Source organism: Mastigoproctus giganteus, chromosome 5 (assembly GCF_048544385.1).
Source record: "Mastigoproctus giganteus isolate SK-2022 chromosome 5, ASM4854438v1, whole genome shotgun sequence".
NCBI classification, from domain to species: Eukaryota; Metazoa; Arthropoda; class Arachnida; order Uropygi; family Thelyphonidae; genus Mastigoproctus; species Mastigoproctus giganteus.
Window position 1 is genome coordinate 83,617,717 of NC_143579.1, and position 15,826 is coordinate 83,633,542.

General features: G+C 39.6%; 1 protein-coding gene and 1 long non-coding RNA gene across 3 annotated transcripts in view; one reads left to right on the forward strand and one right to left on the reverse strand.

Annotated features, from left to right (window-relative positions):
* The window catches only part of LOC150085528 (uncharacterized), a 147,553-nt gene extending 134,279 nt beyond the window's left edge, over window positions 1-13,274 (reverse strand). The window contains exon 1 of the long non-coding RNA XR_016546971.1: window positions 13,144-13,274. This is a non-coding gene — a long non-coding RNA (uncharacterized LOC150085528). The remainder of the gene's footprint in view (window positions 1-13,143) is intronic.
* A 711-nt stretch (window positions 13,275-13,985) lies between these two features.
* LOC150085529 (gamma-aminobutyric acid receptor subunit beta-like) overlaps window positions 13,986-15,826 on the forward strand; it is a 397,105-nt gene continuing 395,264 nt past the window's right edge. For both annotated transcript variants that reach the window (XM_090374099.1, XM_090374100.1), the window contains exon 1: window positions 13,986-14,505. In XM_090374099.1, the coding sequence (XP_090230225.1) occupies window positions 14,405-14,505 (101 nt within the window). In that variant the 5' untranslated portion in view covers window positions 13,986-14,404. The remainder of the gene's footprint in view (window positions 14,506-15,826) is intronic.

The following is a 15,826-nucleotide window of genomic DNA, read 5'->3' on the forward strand; positions in this document are numbered from 1 at the left end:
CCATATAAACTTCTTTTAACTGTTCAGATCGTTGGGTAGTTTTACTCAATTTAACTAGAAATTGTTTTCCTTAGAAATTTTAGATTTGAAGCAAAACCCACTTTAATTTCATACTGCCTTGAAACCTACGACTATTGTGACAACCAACGTGAAGTGGCAAGTTTATTATTGGTTGTTATTATTCCAAGAAGAGACAAAGGAACTTTATTGCTGTTTGTGACTTACTGTGGATTCTTTGAACTTTCTAGCCACACTTCATATTCGTTGATTAAAACAGGAACTTAAAACTCGACGACATTCGCGATTATTATTGGGGTATATGAAATATTGTACATTCATAGAATTCATCAAATGAAGGATAGAATTGGATAAAAATGGAATCGATTAAAATAATGCGATACAGTTAGAGATCGATCCAAACGAGAGGACTGAGGAAATCAATATGAATAAGGGAAAACGAAATTGTTCCGATGGGATTTCACTTTCCCAAGAAGTTATATTATTCCATGGTAATTTGACATGACCCTGATAAATTTGAATTCTCAAAACGTGCTTTTTCAGAAGTCTAAGAAAAAGAGCTCACGTTTTTAAGATCATATTGAGTTTCTCCAATATAGATCATCCATGGTACCTTCGACGAATAAGATGACATTTTTCCTGGAATTTCAGAATGATTCGCTTAGCTATACACATAAAGTGCATTGGTAAGGATGTTAAAATGTACTAATGACTGGTAATGTTAGAGAAACGGCAGTAATGTAGATATATAAATGCGGTCCCATAAGGTTATTGGAATTCTAATAACTTATCCGGCGATCAGTATGACGCAACACCAAATATTGCACAGTTAAGTCAAATTTCTATTTATGTGCCAGAATTAGTGTATTGCATTGCAGTGTACATGAGAAAGACATGATGCTGAATCTGAAGAATAATAATGGTGTATTTATAAATTGCAGAGAAGGCATAATTCAAATAGCAGAAGACTACTAGAGAGAATTATACAAGGAGCGAAGGAATGATGCCAGCAGATGGGGAAGATGGATCACAAATTAGTAACCCATAACGACATACCCGATATCCTTCCTGATGAGGTATAACATGCATTGAAGAATCAGAAAGCCCCGGGGGAAGATTAAGTTACTGTAGAGTTGTTAAAATTGGGAGAAAGAGACATGGCACAAACTGGCAAGACTCTTCACAAAATACATTAGGAACGGAGTGATACCTAAGGAGTGGAATAATGCAATCATAGTTTTGCTGCATAAGAAAGGAGATAAATCAGAAATTGGAAATTATAGACCAATTAGCTTGTTATCCCACATCTACAAGTTGTTCACAAGGGTCATTACTAACAGATTAGAAAGAATACTTGATGAGAATCAACCGAAAGAGCAAGCTGGCTTTAGGACAGGATTCTCAACTATGGATCACCTTCACGTAATATCACAGTTAATGGAGAAAGCAAATGAATACAAAACACCATTATGCTTGTCATTTGTGGATTATGAAAAGGCATTTGACGCCATACAGCATAAGGCAATGTTTCGGGAACTGAAAAGACAAGACATATATGAGACCACTACCTCCTTTATTAGACGCCAGTAAACCCAAAATCAAATTAAACGTTTATTAGACTAGAAAAAGACAATAGCAAATTTAAAATTGAGAAAGGAGTGCGTCAAGGAGACATCAGTATCTCCTTGAAGCTTTCAGAAGATTTGACTGGTCGCAGAGAGGAGTCAATGTGAATGGAGATTACTTAAACCATTCATAATTTGCAGATGATATTGTGATCATAAGCCGTGATCTCCAAGGATCAGAGTAAAATCTTAATCAGTTATGCACAGTTAGTAAGGATTTCGGATTAAAAATTAATATTTTAATGATGAACAAGTTTACCACAGAAAGGGATATAATCATTGAAGGAGCAGAAATTGAAAAGGTGGATTCATATATTTATCTTGGACAAGTCATGCGCTGTAATAATGATAAATGGCTGGAAGTCAAGAGAAGAATAAATTTCGGATGGATAGCACTCAGGAAATACAGTCACGAACTGAGGAGCAATACGCAGTTTGTCTGAAACGTAAAATAATGAACCAATGTATACTCCCCACCTTGACTTGTGGAAGTGAAACTTGGGTACTCAACAAAAGATTGGAAGAGAAGTTGAAAACTACACTGTGAAGAATGTAACGAATTATATTGGGAATCAGACTGTTGAATAAGAATAGAAAGACATGGATTAGGCAGCAAACACAAGTAAAAGGCATTCTCATCAAAACTAAAGAACTGAAATTGACTTGGGCAGGACACATAGCTCGAAGACATGATGACAGATGGACTAAGAAAATAACAAAATGGTACCCAAGAGGAGCTAGAAGAAAACCTGGAAGACAACAACGGAGAGGGATAGATGAAATTAATGAGTTTGTGGGCAATAAATCGAAGGCCATTGCACAAAACAGAAGGAACTGGAAAGTTGCTAGAGAAGCCTTCATCCTGCAGTGGATTGAAAATGGCTGATAATGATGATTTTGCTGAACATTTTGCGGTTTGATCCACATCTAAATAATGTTTTTAGATTTTTGCTCAGTACTTCTTAGTATTCTCTGAATGCACCGAGTTTCTACTTCTTTTTAATACACTGGTGTCCAAAACTTAAGGACCAGTCAGGTTTTCACCTGTAACTTCTCATAGGAGTGGCGTGGATATGGGAAAAGTATACCAAAGGAATCTCGTGAGGTACAGAAATGAAGGAAACAGCACCGACGCAAAAACAGAAACAAAGCGGTACGAAGAGGCTTTATTCAAAAATGTCAACATTGTACTGGCTGCCATGATAATGAGGTCGTCCTCGGTAGGAGATATGGCCACCCCTAATGTCGATGCAGGCTTTGCACCGCCTGTCCATACTTAGAACAATGTTGTTGATAAGTTCTTGCGGTAACATCGTCTATTCCTCTGTCAGCGCCATCTTCAGCTGGTGAGCATTTTCTGGTGGGTGTGGACGTGCTACTGGCGTCTCCCCAGAGCGTCCCATATGTGTTCGATGGGATTTAGATCGAGGGGAACGGGCAGGCCAATCCATAATAAGAATGTCCTCACTTTCCAAAAGCATATCAACAGCTGCAGTGCGATGGGGTGTGTCATTATCATCCATAAACACGAACTTGGGGACAATGACACCGCGGAACAGACGCACATGGGGAAGGATAACCTCACTACAGTAGCGTGCACCAGTTACAGTACCGCCTTCCAGTATCTGGAGTTGTGTACGTCCATCCAAGATAACGCCTTCCCAGACGAGAACACCTCGACCACCATATCGATCGCTTTCAGTGATGTTTGCGGGGTGATACCGTGTGCCAAGCTCTCGCCAGATTAGCTGACGTCCAGAATCGCTGCTGAGACTGAATCTACCATCATCAGTAAAGATTACCTTACCCCATTGCGCTGCTGTCCAGTCCTTGTGTTCGATGCACCAGTGTAAACCGTGTCTCCGATGACTGGTGTTAAAGCGACACAGCGTACTGGCCGTTGGGCAAACAGTCCACCTTTGTGGAGTCGTGTGGCCACAGTAAACCGCGATATCCTGCGTCCTGTACTCCTGTGCAGCTGGTTTGCAGTGGATCCCGCTGTCTGGTGTCGGTCCATCTTGGCCTGTAGGAGTATATAGCGGTCATTGGGCGTTGTTTTTGGTGGACGACCACTACTTCTCCTTCGAACAGCTGTACCTGTCGTTCTGAGGGCCGACCACGTACGTGAGACGATGCTATGGGCGATACCGAACTCTGCAGCCACAGTCCTCGCATTTCGACCTTCCTCGAGCTTCCCAATTATTCGACCCCGGGTAAAATCATCCAGATGTTGTCTACTGGCCATTTTGTTGTCTGTAGCACGCCGACCGGGCTAGCCGGGTGGGTGCTTGCCTGGCAACTCAAAGGTCGCGGGTTCGAATGCCGCCTTGGGCTTGGATCAGAGTAGAAAATGCAAAAACTTTGGGAGGTGCATTATGGCCACAGAAGCCAATGCGCCTACAAGTAAAATAAAAAAAAAAGTCTGTAGCACTGTATGAAACCAATCGTACGTTTGTAACAGTCGTGCTCACCATTCGGTAATTGCACTTAACTGCTGAACTACTGCTTTTATCTATTTATGTGAGCCCTCTCATCATGATTCAAATTTCTGCATGTGCACCAGCTTTCTACTGAACGGCCACAGTTATGCAAATCGCCACAGGCTGTTTCGTTTGATTTTGTGGTTGTAACCTTTAGAAATAGTGTTGGTCCTTAAGTTTTACACACCGGTGTATTAATAATGGTAGTGGAAAATTATGAAAGGAAGCAAGCTTATACAGCATGAAATGTTGTTTTACGTGCATTGAAACCATTTACTTCACACCAGATGGAAGTTTGTTACAACAATCTGGTACTCTCTAAAGCAAATTTTCGCATATCTATCGCAACCATCCTTTTGAATTTAAATTCAGATACCATTACGTTTGTTGGCCTGGAAAGAGTGAGGATGCCATCAGCATTTATTTGATTCAGTCCATTTAAACACTTAATGAGATCTCGCAAGTGCCTAGCTCGCTAGCGCTGCAATTTGCAGAACAGAAGGCTTTTATGGTTAGAGTATCCTTTTGTTCCCCTGGCTAAACTTGTTTGTCTTCTCTGTACCCATTCGAACAGTAGTAGTGGGGTAGGTGGTAATGCAAATACAGACTCAAACCGTAACTAGCACAAACTGGAAGATGGGACACAGTTCCCATGAATGATATTTCTTAGACCGGACTGGACTCACTGAACGGGTACTCAAGGCCATCTTGGCTCTCAGAACCATGCTCCCTTGCATGGTCCTTTCTTCCCCTTTCCTCCTTGCCGGGGGAGCTGACAGTCTCTTTGTCTCCTCCCCCACTGATCTCTCCTTCCCTCTGGTGGGGCATGGGCCTACCCCAGTGACACCTTGGGGTTACCTACTCTATTGACCCCATATTTCTGTCTGTTTTCCCCAGCCTTCAGTCTCACCCCTCTGCTCCCTTAAAAATTTTCATGACTAGTGTTCAAAGCAACCCCTCGTAATCGTACCCCAAACTCAAAAATTTAATTAACACAATTTTTAGTTACCTCGGCTAACCCTATTTCTTCTCCCCCCCCCCCTTTTTTTTTTTTAGTCCTAGCCGCTGAAATCTCAGGAAATTAAGTGGCAGGACCTGCCAGACTAAATAATTATAATACTGGTGTAGCTGGTCTGCCTCCATGGGGCAGAGTGTGGACAACGTTGGGTCCCATTAGGGGCCCAGCGGCTAAATGACCAGAGGAACAACGGTACACGACACAACACATATACAAAATCCATATACCTTTAAACCTCTGGCATTGACAGTGTTTTGTTTCACACCCACAATATATACTACACGGAGATGGGGGAAACCCCTGGTGCCGTTTGGTACTAAACACTCCACTCTACACCCAATCCAACAGGTCCACATCCATCTGCAAATGAAGCGTGAAGTATACATTTTGGTCCCTGAGGTTGTCGCAGACATTCTCTTAGATATGCCAGACAAGCTGTGCTTGCTACCTGCGAGTCTAAAACGCTGATGGAACTGATATTCCGGTGACACTCAAGTCAAGTGGACTCAATTTCGGCGAAGTCTCCCCGGTCCTCTGCTAGGTGGTAGATGACTCTCATCAACCGATGCAATACCACCACTTTGTTTATTGGAGGCTTGATGTGGTGGAACTCATGTTTAGTCTCCAGAGCTAAGTGCTGGTCAACTCTCCCCGATCTCTTCCATCTTGCAGTATGATTGATGTCTTTTGAGGTTTTGATGAAAACTATGGCGAGACCCAAACTTCCTTAGATTTCGAGGGTACAGTCTAAAATGGTGTTCGCAGGCTGGCCGCTAGTAGTACACCGAAACCGAGTCTGTTGGTAACTCTCTAGGAGACTTTCGGATCAGCTAGTGTATAATCATCTACCTCTACTCTGCCAGATAGTGACCGGAGGGAGTCCGAGTAGTGTGTATGCGGGGGGCATTGTCGAGGCCACCTTATGTCAAGATCTGGGTGTATTCTTACCATGCGTACAGAATGTCTCCTCCTACTTTTTCTTGCTATTAAATACACCATAAATTGTCAAACTAATAGAGCAAACTTATCTGCGAAAAGATCTAAACCTCCCAAACACTTCCTAATTCATTTCACAAATATACATGGTCTCAGTTATAATGTCAATGATATCCATTTCCGCTTACAGTCGGCCAAACCCCATGTACTTTTTCTGCCAGAATCTCAGTTATCAGCTGACTCAACCACTGATCATTTCAGTTACCCAAATTATTCGCTGTATGATTCCTTTCTCCTCAAAGGTGGTACTTGTGCATATTTCCGTTCCAATATTCCCTGTCAGAGACTTGGCAATTTGGAATCTCCTCGTTTCAATCTTCTCTGTCTTAAAATCTCTCTACCTCATTGTGTAAAATTCATCTGTTGTCTCTACCGTTCTCCCAACTCCACTAATCACTTGGAGTTCTTTGACTTCCTCTCTTTGCAACTTGACTTTCTCAAGTCCAACTTTCCTAACAACGAAGTAATTTTCCTTGGTGATTTTAATGTTCACAACTCCAGCTGGCTTCCTTTTTCTAGTCACACCGACCCAGCTGGTCGAGATGCTGAGGCTTTTGCAATTACTAATGACCTTGCACAGATTGTTCATTTACCTACAAGAACACCGGACAATCCTAACCATACAGCCAACACGCTTGATCTTTTTCTCACAAGCAACCCTTCCAAATACGTGTTCAGTGTGAGTGGTCGTTTAGACACCTCAGATCACAACTTGGTGATTGGCTCTTCTCAAATGGAGCCTTTATCTCAAGTCTATTCCCAATTGTTTGGCATTACAAGAATGCAAAATGGGATGAACTGCGAGATTTCTTTTCCTTGGTCGGATTACTGTTTCAAAACTTCTGATGTCAACGTTTGCTCAGATCGTGTCAGTGAAATTATTCTTGTAGGAATGAAATCCTTTATTGCACACTCCACCTCAAAATCTCATCCTTTATCTAAACCTTGGTTTTCCTATAAATGTGCTAAGGCTGTTAAAGAGCAGAATGTTGCATATCGTAATTGGCTTGTTTCCAATTCTTAGTTTCATTTTCTGCCTACACCAGAGCTCCCAACAATTGTAAAGCAGTTATTACTCAGTCCGAACTAGATTTTGAACAGGCTAAAAGTAGAAAACTTGCTTCTTGCCCTAATGGTATTCGAGCATTCTGGTCTCTTGCGAAAAGTACTGGCTGCAACTTTTGCCCATTTCTGCTCCCACCTCTGTCAAAACCAGATGGTTCTGTTGTCATTTCAGCCAAGGATAAAGCTGACCTGCTAGCATCCCATTTTTTTCCAACTCGTGCATTAATGATCTTGTAAAAACACCTCCCACCATTCTCAGCACGCTCCATTCAATGCCTCCTGTGGTCTTCCGTCAAAAGGATTTCAGAAGGATTTTTACGAATCTCAATGTTAAGAAAGCTCCAGGTCCCGATGGTATTCCTCCACTTGTTCTCAAAACCTGTGCTCCTGAACTTACTCCTGTTCTTTGCCACCTTTTCTCACTTTCTTATTCCAAAGGTGTTTTTCCTTCTGCTTGGAAATTTGCTCATATCCAACCAGTTCCTAAAATGGGTGACAAATCTCTCCCATCCAATTATCGTCCCATTGCAATCACTTCTACTCTTTCTAAAGTAATGGAGAAATCAATTAACCGCCAACTCAATTAAACTACTAATGACCTTGCACAGATTCCGTCTAATCAACTATCGCCAGTATGGATTCCGGCAGTGTCGATCCACTGGTGATATTCTGGCTTATGTTACCCATTTATGGACACATTTGTACAGAGTGAACAGCTGTTCACTCTGTACAAATCGCAAATCACTGCAGGTGATGGTAGATGGCTCTCTGTTTTCTAACGTCTCCACTAATGCTGATGTCCCGCAAGGTTCAGTTCTCTCCCCCACTCTTTTCCTCTTGTATAGTAATGACCATCTTCCATTGACTGGAAATCCTATCCATAGTTTTGCCGATGATAGCACATTGCATTTCACTTTCCGCTTTGAGAATCCTCGCCCTGCTCAACTTCTCGAAAATCTGCTACCAATTCCTTAAATGCCGATCTCCAAGTAATTCTCCAACGGGGGGGGGGGGGGTCAAAGACAACTTCATTGATTTCAATCCTTCTAAAACTCAGTCCTGTCTTATATCTCGCAAAATGAAGTCTTATGCTTATCTTATCTCTTTTCGAGATTACTCTGACTTCTAATATCTCTTGGCACAAGCACGTTACAAATATTGCTTCTTCTGCATCTAAAAAACTTGGTTTTCTCTTTCGCTCTCGGCGTTACTTTTCTTCCAAACAGCTGCTCACTCTGTATAAATCGCAAATCCACCCTTCTATGGAATATTGTTCCCACATCTGGTGTGGTTCCCCCAAAACCTCTCTCAGACTTCTAGATTCCATTCAGAAGAGGGAAGTTAAGTTAATTAATGACTCCTCTCTAACAGAGTCTCTCCACCCGCTGTCTCATAGACGTACTGTTTCTGCTGCATGCCTCTTCTACAGATACTTCCATGGGCACTGTTCTTCTGAATTGGCTTCTATAATTCCCGCTCTCTTTCAAAACTGTCCGAACACGTGCAGCTACCAGTCAACATCCATTTACTGTCCAACTTCAAACTCACAGAACCAACTTTTCTTCTTCCTCATTTATCCATTGAACTGCCGTTTTCTGGAACAACCTTCCTTCATACGTATTTCCTGAAAATTACAATCTACAGAAGTTCAAGTCCAGTGTCAACAAATATCTTCTTTCGTCTTCTCAACCTCCAACCCAAGCACGGTACTAAGTACTATAGGTTCTAATACCTCTCGTGTTTGAGATGTTCATAAAAAAAAAATAGTACTCCAGATGTGGCCTAACTGTTGCTTACACAACGGGATAATCACCTCTTTGTCCCTTCTGGAAAAATTCCTGTATATCATTGACAAAACCATTTGAAGCCTGCACTTCTCAGAGAACTTCTTGTCAGACTGTACAATTAACCGTAGGTCTCTTTCCATTCCCCACCAATTTGAGATATTTAAATTTTATAACTGATTTATAGAACGAAAATTGAATTGGATTCCGAATGTTTATATGAAAGTAATGTCGATTTGACTTTTATCATTGCAGCTTACAGAATGGATAATACTTTTGTCTTTGGAACAGATTTTTGTGCCGCAGTGGCTGTATAAATAAATGATGTTTATTACTAGCAAATGTCCATAATGCTGGTTACAATGCATTACTAGTACATACTAATCACGGCAGTGGGTCCAGGAGCGTTACAGAAGCGTCTGAGGACAGATTAAACTTGTTAACGTAAGCTGCTTAGCACCTAACATTATCGTTAGGTGCTAATCAGCTGGTGACTTTAAATCGAAACCCATGGTAATGATTTAAAACATCCTTAAAATAGCTCACCTCTTGAAATTCGACAACTCGAAGCTTTTGAGCTATAATTCTTCACATTTCATCGAAACCAATGCTAATTTGCCATTCTTAAAAACACCAAGGCGCTCAAGGGCGTTGAGAGGATTCCTTTCTAGAGATACGGAAGTCAAATCCAAAGGTTTGACTTGCAAGCACAGTGGTGTTCGAAGGGTGATTATTTTGCGCCTAGCATGGAACAATATAGTATTTAATTCATTATTGATTCTGAACAAAGTTCCAGAGAATTCTGTATTTCTGGACGGTTTTAATCTTAACATTAAATCGTGCTTTTTTCCTCCAATATCACTGCAATGCTTTAGCCAATGGACTTTCATTTAAAGCGTATTATTATAGGCAAACCTTTGCTCAAGCAATCATAGAAATTAAGGAAAGAAGCCAAACTTTTTATGACTTTTGGAGAGCTTCAACAATTCTATGCAATCGAGAACATCGGCGAGGCATGGAAAGAGGTCAAGACGTAAAATCTCAACGATGTGTAGAATTGTGCATGTTCTGACTTTTTGCTTAGTTCACAAGATTCTCAAAGACACTGAAGAGATGATTGCAGCGTTTATTGAGATGGATAAGGATCAATAAAGTAACAACTGCGGATGTTAGTGAAATGCGACCATCCCGTTCAGAAGAACTTACCAATGAAGACCTTCTGCAGTTGGACGAGCAGAATGCTGCTGATTAAGATTTCCAAACCCTTTAAGATACTTACGTTGAGACGTTGGCAAAAATGTTTTGAATGTGGCTTTCAACATTTAAAAGCGGTCATGCGCTTTTACAAAAGCATGATTCTAACCTTATGTGCAATTCCGCAGTCATGGCAACTTCATCACTTACTGTGGAAAAATCTAGAGGAAAAAGAACACAGTTGACCAAACATCACCAAGTCTCACACTTAGACGCTGAATGTCTGCGCTCAACGTATGCCTTATTTGGATAATTTTAAGCTTTTAAATACTTTAAGAAAGACGAAAAGATTTTGAAAATTAATTACCTTTTTTATTTTTATTCGTATGGCAGGGTTCTAAAAATTCTAGCGTATATATATATTTTTTAAAATCTATACTGGAGTATTTTAATTTTATGTGAATTCATTGCATTGTGTTACAATGATGATACTTTCCGTTTTTATTCTTTATTATAGATTTTATTAATAATAAACATAAATACCTTGAATTATGTATGTGAGATTTTTTGTGATTTGGATAGATAAATAAGTACTGTTCTGCACGTAAGATAATTAGTTTAATACAATATTCTGGGTTATTTTAGTGAGAATAACCTAGATAATTGATGTATCTGGTTCTTAGGCAAGAACCTAATTTCAACTTATAACTTTATTGTTATTGGAGAATTTGTCATTAAACGCATAAGCATAAAGTGTTATATCGGATAACCAAGGAGTGCTCTACTATGTAATTTTTAACTTCCAAAAAATAAATAAATGTTCATTAATTCTGTGAAGCAACAACAAAGCAGTATTTTTTTTTATAATAACTATACTGACATCTGTAAACGATATTTAAAGTTTTCTTTAACCCAACAGTGAATTTGAGAATTAACACCAAATTTATATTGCATTCTTATTTAAAAAGATTGCAAATTTAATATTTATTCCCATTTTTTATTTGCTGATATTCTTTCTGAGCAAAGAAACAAACAAACAAACAAACACACCTCTTTTAGTCGTAAATCGCAAAGTTTGGCTATTTCCCAGACTTTATTTTTTTCCAATGTAATAAATCATTTCACTTATGATAATTTTGTTGAAACAAATTTGTATTGGATCCAGCGCTGATTTATAAATTACGAGTTTCACTTCAAAATATTAATCATCAAATTCATACATCGTCCAATTTTCCATGTTTCTATAGCAACACTCCTACAGCTTCATAAGATATTTACTCCTCTGTAGGCTGAAATAAGATATTAATAGGAAAGCGTGATTTTTAGTTATTCGGAGTGGTTAAAGCTTTTCAACATGTATCTTGAAATATTCGACATTAAATAAATAAGCGAAAATTAATTTTCATCGTGGCTACAGTTCAGCCCCAATGAGATTTCATAGAACTTTAACGGATTCTCCAAATAAATATTCTACACGTGGATCCAGAGTAGCACATAAGGAGATCAACTTTCCAGTCATCACAGAATATCAATGCAAAAACAGTCACGAGGTTCGAATCTTGTGAAGACGGGAGAAATTCTGGTCTTGTTTTGCAACTTGGCTGAATTAATGAGTTTCCAGCAAGGGAGCCGCCATCTGGGATTTTTGATCCAACAAAACATCTTTGAATACATACAATTAACAGTCACAATGCAATGACTTCTTAGGCTGAGCCTTCCCAGATAGAACAGTTGATACAATCCCTTCTGTGTTCTTGCAAAACACCTCTTCACTGACAACTAGTGAAACACCTCAAGCAATAACGTGTTCCAGTAACGATGTTTGAAATTCCCATATGCACACGATGGAATTCTTCATTAGTAAATTGTAAAGACAACATTTTCAATCCCATTGACTCTTAATTTCATTTTAATATTTCACTGATCAGATCCATTGCACTGGAAGCTCCACCCATTTTTCTCACAATTTGATCTCGACGTGGCCACTGCAAAATAAAGATGGAACAGAGAAATTTTTCGTGCAGATGTTCTGACAATCCAGTGAAAACTGCGTTAACGAATAGGAATTTTTATTTATTAAAACGAATGCCGGAATTATTTCGTTGGTGCAGTAATACCCATTATAACAATTTTCTATCCTGTATAAGAAATTGTAAAAACGAAGTAAATAAAGAGGATTATTTGTAAACTACAGAACTAAACTTTTGTTAAATGCAGTAAATCCATTAAAAATAAAACAAAACTACAAAACTATGCTTACCTGTTTCTCCTACTACAGATAAATGTTTGTTTCCTCTCATTAGCCTGAGTTCTCTGTGTCAAACTCATCTTCCCCAGGATGTTATTAAACCCGCACTACAAAGGATAAAGGACAAATAAAACGGAAGAGGATGTAACGAACATCCTGAAGTGCAAGTAACCCTCCATTATTAATAACCGACTTCCAAACATGTGACTATCTATACCAGACACGTTTTATTAAAATAAGTTATTGGCATCATACGCTATTACAAAAGGTGTTTTAAAATTTTCACGATTAATATTTAGTTTTCAGAAATATTTCCAATTATCTTACATTATCTAATTTTATTTTATAATATTTATAAGATTTTATATAAATTTATTTAAAAGCTCACAAACACGACTAGAAGTTATTCAGGTATATACAGGAATTTTAAGATTCTTTGGCTATCCCCATAAATTGAGTTGATCAGTAATATGTTGAAGCTATCAACGTAACTTAATGTAGGAACATTTAAGTTATGGTGATGGCATTGTTTGTTAAACGCAAATTTCTGTTCTAAGATAACCAAACCTTAACCCGACATAAAATAGTTCGTTCTTAAAAGAACTAAAAAAAGCTGACAAATTTCAGTAGTCTTTCACCAAAATAATTTTCCAAATTAATTACCTTTACATTACGCAACGTAATTTTTCGCAACATTCGTATAAAAAGTACACACCTATGGCAAACAGCGCCACCTACTCCTCGGGTAACCCTCGAAAAGCGAATGGCATCTGTATATTTGTCCGCGTACAAATAGCTTCCCTTCAATTAACGAGTATTCAACATTGATGCCCAGACAACAGTCCAACTAACGTTAACATTACAAAAGCGAGCTTGCGCGCGAGCATAACATCGCACGCGCATATAAACAGACGCGTGCATGCATTTCCATCATATCCCGTACATCACTCGGCTAATCGATAAAGGTTTCTCCACTGAGGGGGGGATGGAGATTTAAGGGGGGAGAGAGAGTGGAAGAGTTGCAAACTCACGCGCACACACAGTCAGTGAGAGAAACGGTTCTGAGATTTTCCTTGGCGGTGTTTACACACGAACACAACTTACCGCGCTTCGTAAACGCTTAACATATTTCACGAAGGGAGGTTGTGTAGTGATCACCTCACTGAAGACGTCACTGAGCGATCGCAGTGTGTTTGGACCAAAGCCAGAAGCAACAGTTATCTTCTCCTTTTTTTATTTTTTCCCCCTCTCCTCTGTATCTCGTCGCTTGGAGTCCACTTGTCGCTTTCGGATGAAACCACCGTCTGAGTTACGGAACGGGTGGTCAACCAAACGACGAGCCTCCCAAAAAAGAACAAAGTACATCCCGAATTAAAAGCGGATCCACACTGAGATTGGCAAACGTAAATTGCGCGCGATTAAAATAAAAAAATAATAATAATAGCGCGGGAGGGAGGGAGGAAGGAAGTGGGGAGGAGATCACCGAATAGATGGCGCTACGGTAGCCTTTAGTATTTCTCTCCGGAGTCGAATCCCTATTAGTTGCGATTCAAGAAGGGGGTGCGTCAAGCCCCTGCGCAGTGAATCCGATCGATCAGTGTTTGCTGTAGCGAGAGAGGCTTCGCCCGAGCTGACGGTATGTGTGTGGGTAGCTACAGCAGCTCGGACGAAGGAGGCTACAACTCGGCCGAGAGCGTTCACTGATTCTGGGAGGGGATCGATTGGTCTTTCTGGCTGATAGGAGTTCATAGGCCACTGAACCTTTCTTCCTCGGGTAAGGGAGCCTCGAGGAGCACGCAGTTTTGTGAGCTGACCACTTGGAAAACGACCCTTGTGTGTACGAAGAAGACAAACTGGCGGACCAGCGTTCGTCGTGGTGGCGGCCACGAGCTGTTACGATCTGGAGGTGTAGACCGTCTACAGCGGATCTGTGTCGCTCCAGCAGGTTGACTGTTCACCAAGGTGGGCTATGGTAAATGGCGGGAGGGGAGGACGTTCGCGCCTCGCTGATGCTAAGTGTCCTGGTGGCTCTCGCCCCTCTCCTGTGTCATCAAGCCTTTGCTCTCTCACATCACGGGTAAGTTGTTGTTTTTTTGTTCGTCTCGAGCGTTTGCACCCTCCCTTTTGGCAGTTTTGTGAGTGTAGCCATGTTTCTGCGCGAACTGCTCAGAAACAGGTGGTTACCTCGCTGCAGCGCCATACGTTCAATAATGGATGCTAAAACAAGCTCTCCTCTCCATCATACCTGCCTGTTGTGTTTTCGTCGATCGGTTTACTCGTAATTCCACCACAATTTGTACCACCTGCCCCTATTTGTAATCGCTGCATGCGTAGGTTACATATGCGGTTGGTCACCGCCTATTTTTCATTCCTGATTGGCCTTTTTTTTTTTTTTTCTGCCATATGACACCGTGTTTTAGCTGGATCTTGTCGGTTCTGTGCATTCTTTTGACCCTTTGACCTTTCGAACTTTGATCCTTAAGGAATGTTTAAATACCGTGTATATATACGTGAACTAATATCCATCTGTAATATTCATCGAGATCAATTAAGGCAAGTTAATCCATCATTAAAATCCATTTCGTCTACATGCAGCTGTTAATATAAGCAACAGATCTTCGCACGAGCCTATTATTAATATTTACGGTTCACTGTGCGTGTGTGCGTGCGCGCGCACACAACACGTCATGGAATCCAGGTTATGGTTACGTTCCAAGCAGTCTTATTTATAACCTTGTTTGTTATTTAATGCTACAGTATATATAGATAGTTGTATCTTGTCAAATTATCAATGTTTCCCACCCTTAATTAATTATGCAAAATAGTCTTATAATTTTTTCACCAAAAATGTATTAATTTTATAAAAGAATATATACTACAAGTATTCTAAATAGGCATATTTATAAGCCTTTTTATTTTGTGTTTTTATAATTAGTTCTCTCTTTAAGAACACTCGAATTAAATTAACCATTTTTTTTTTCTCCATATGTTTCATAATTGTTTGTACAAAAAGAAATTTCTACCTTATTACTGAAGAATATTCGCACACAGAGTTTCAGACTGTTGTTAAATTTGTGTTTTTTTTTTTTTTTTTTACTTTGCCCTTTGCATATACTGATATTTTTCCCCTCCTAATATATATATATATATATATATATATATTTTTTTTTTTTTTTTTTTTTTTTTTTTAAACATTTGATGAATAATACCAGTAACCGGGCGATCACGATCACCCGGTCGATCGCGAAAAAAATTGCACAAATTATCTGTAAAATTAAAAAAAAGAAAAAAAAAATCATGCTACTCTGAATCTCAAATAAAAGACTAATTTTAAGCTTGAAATTGGAATGTTTTAACTGAAATATCAGTAGATCTGTTGATTGATAAACTTAAACTAG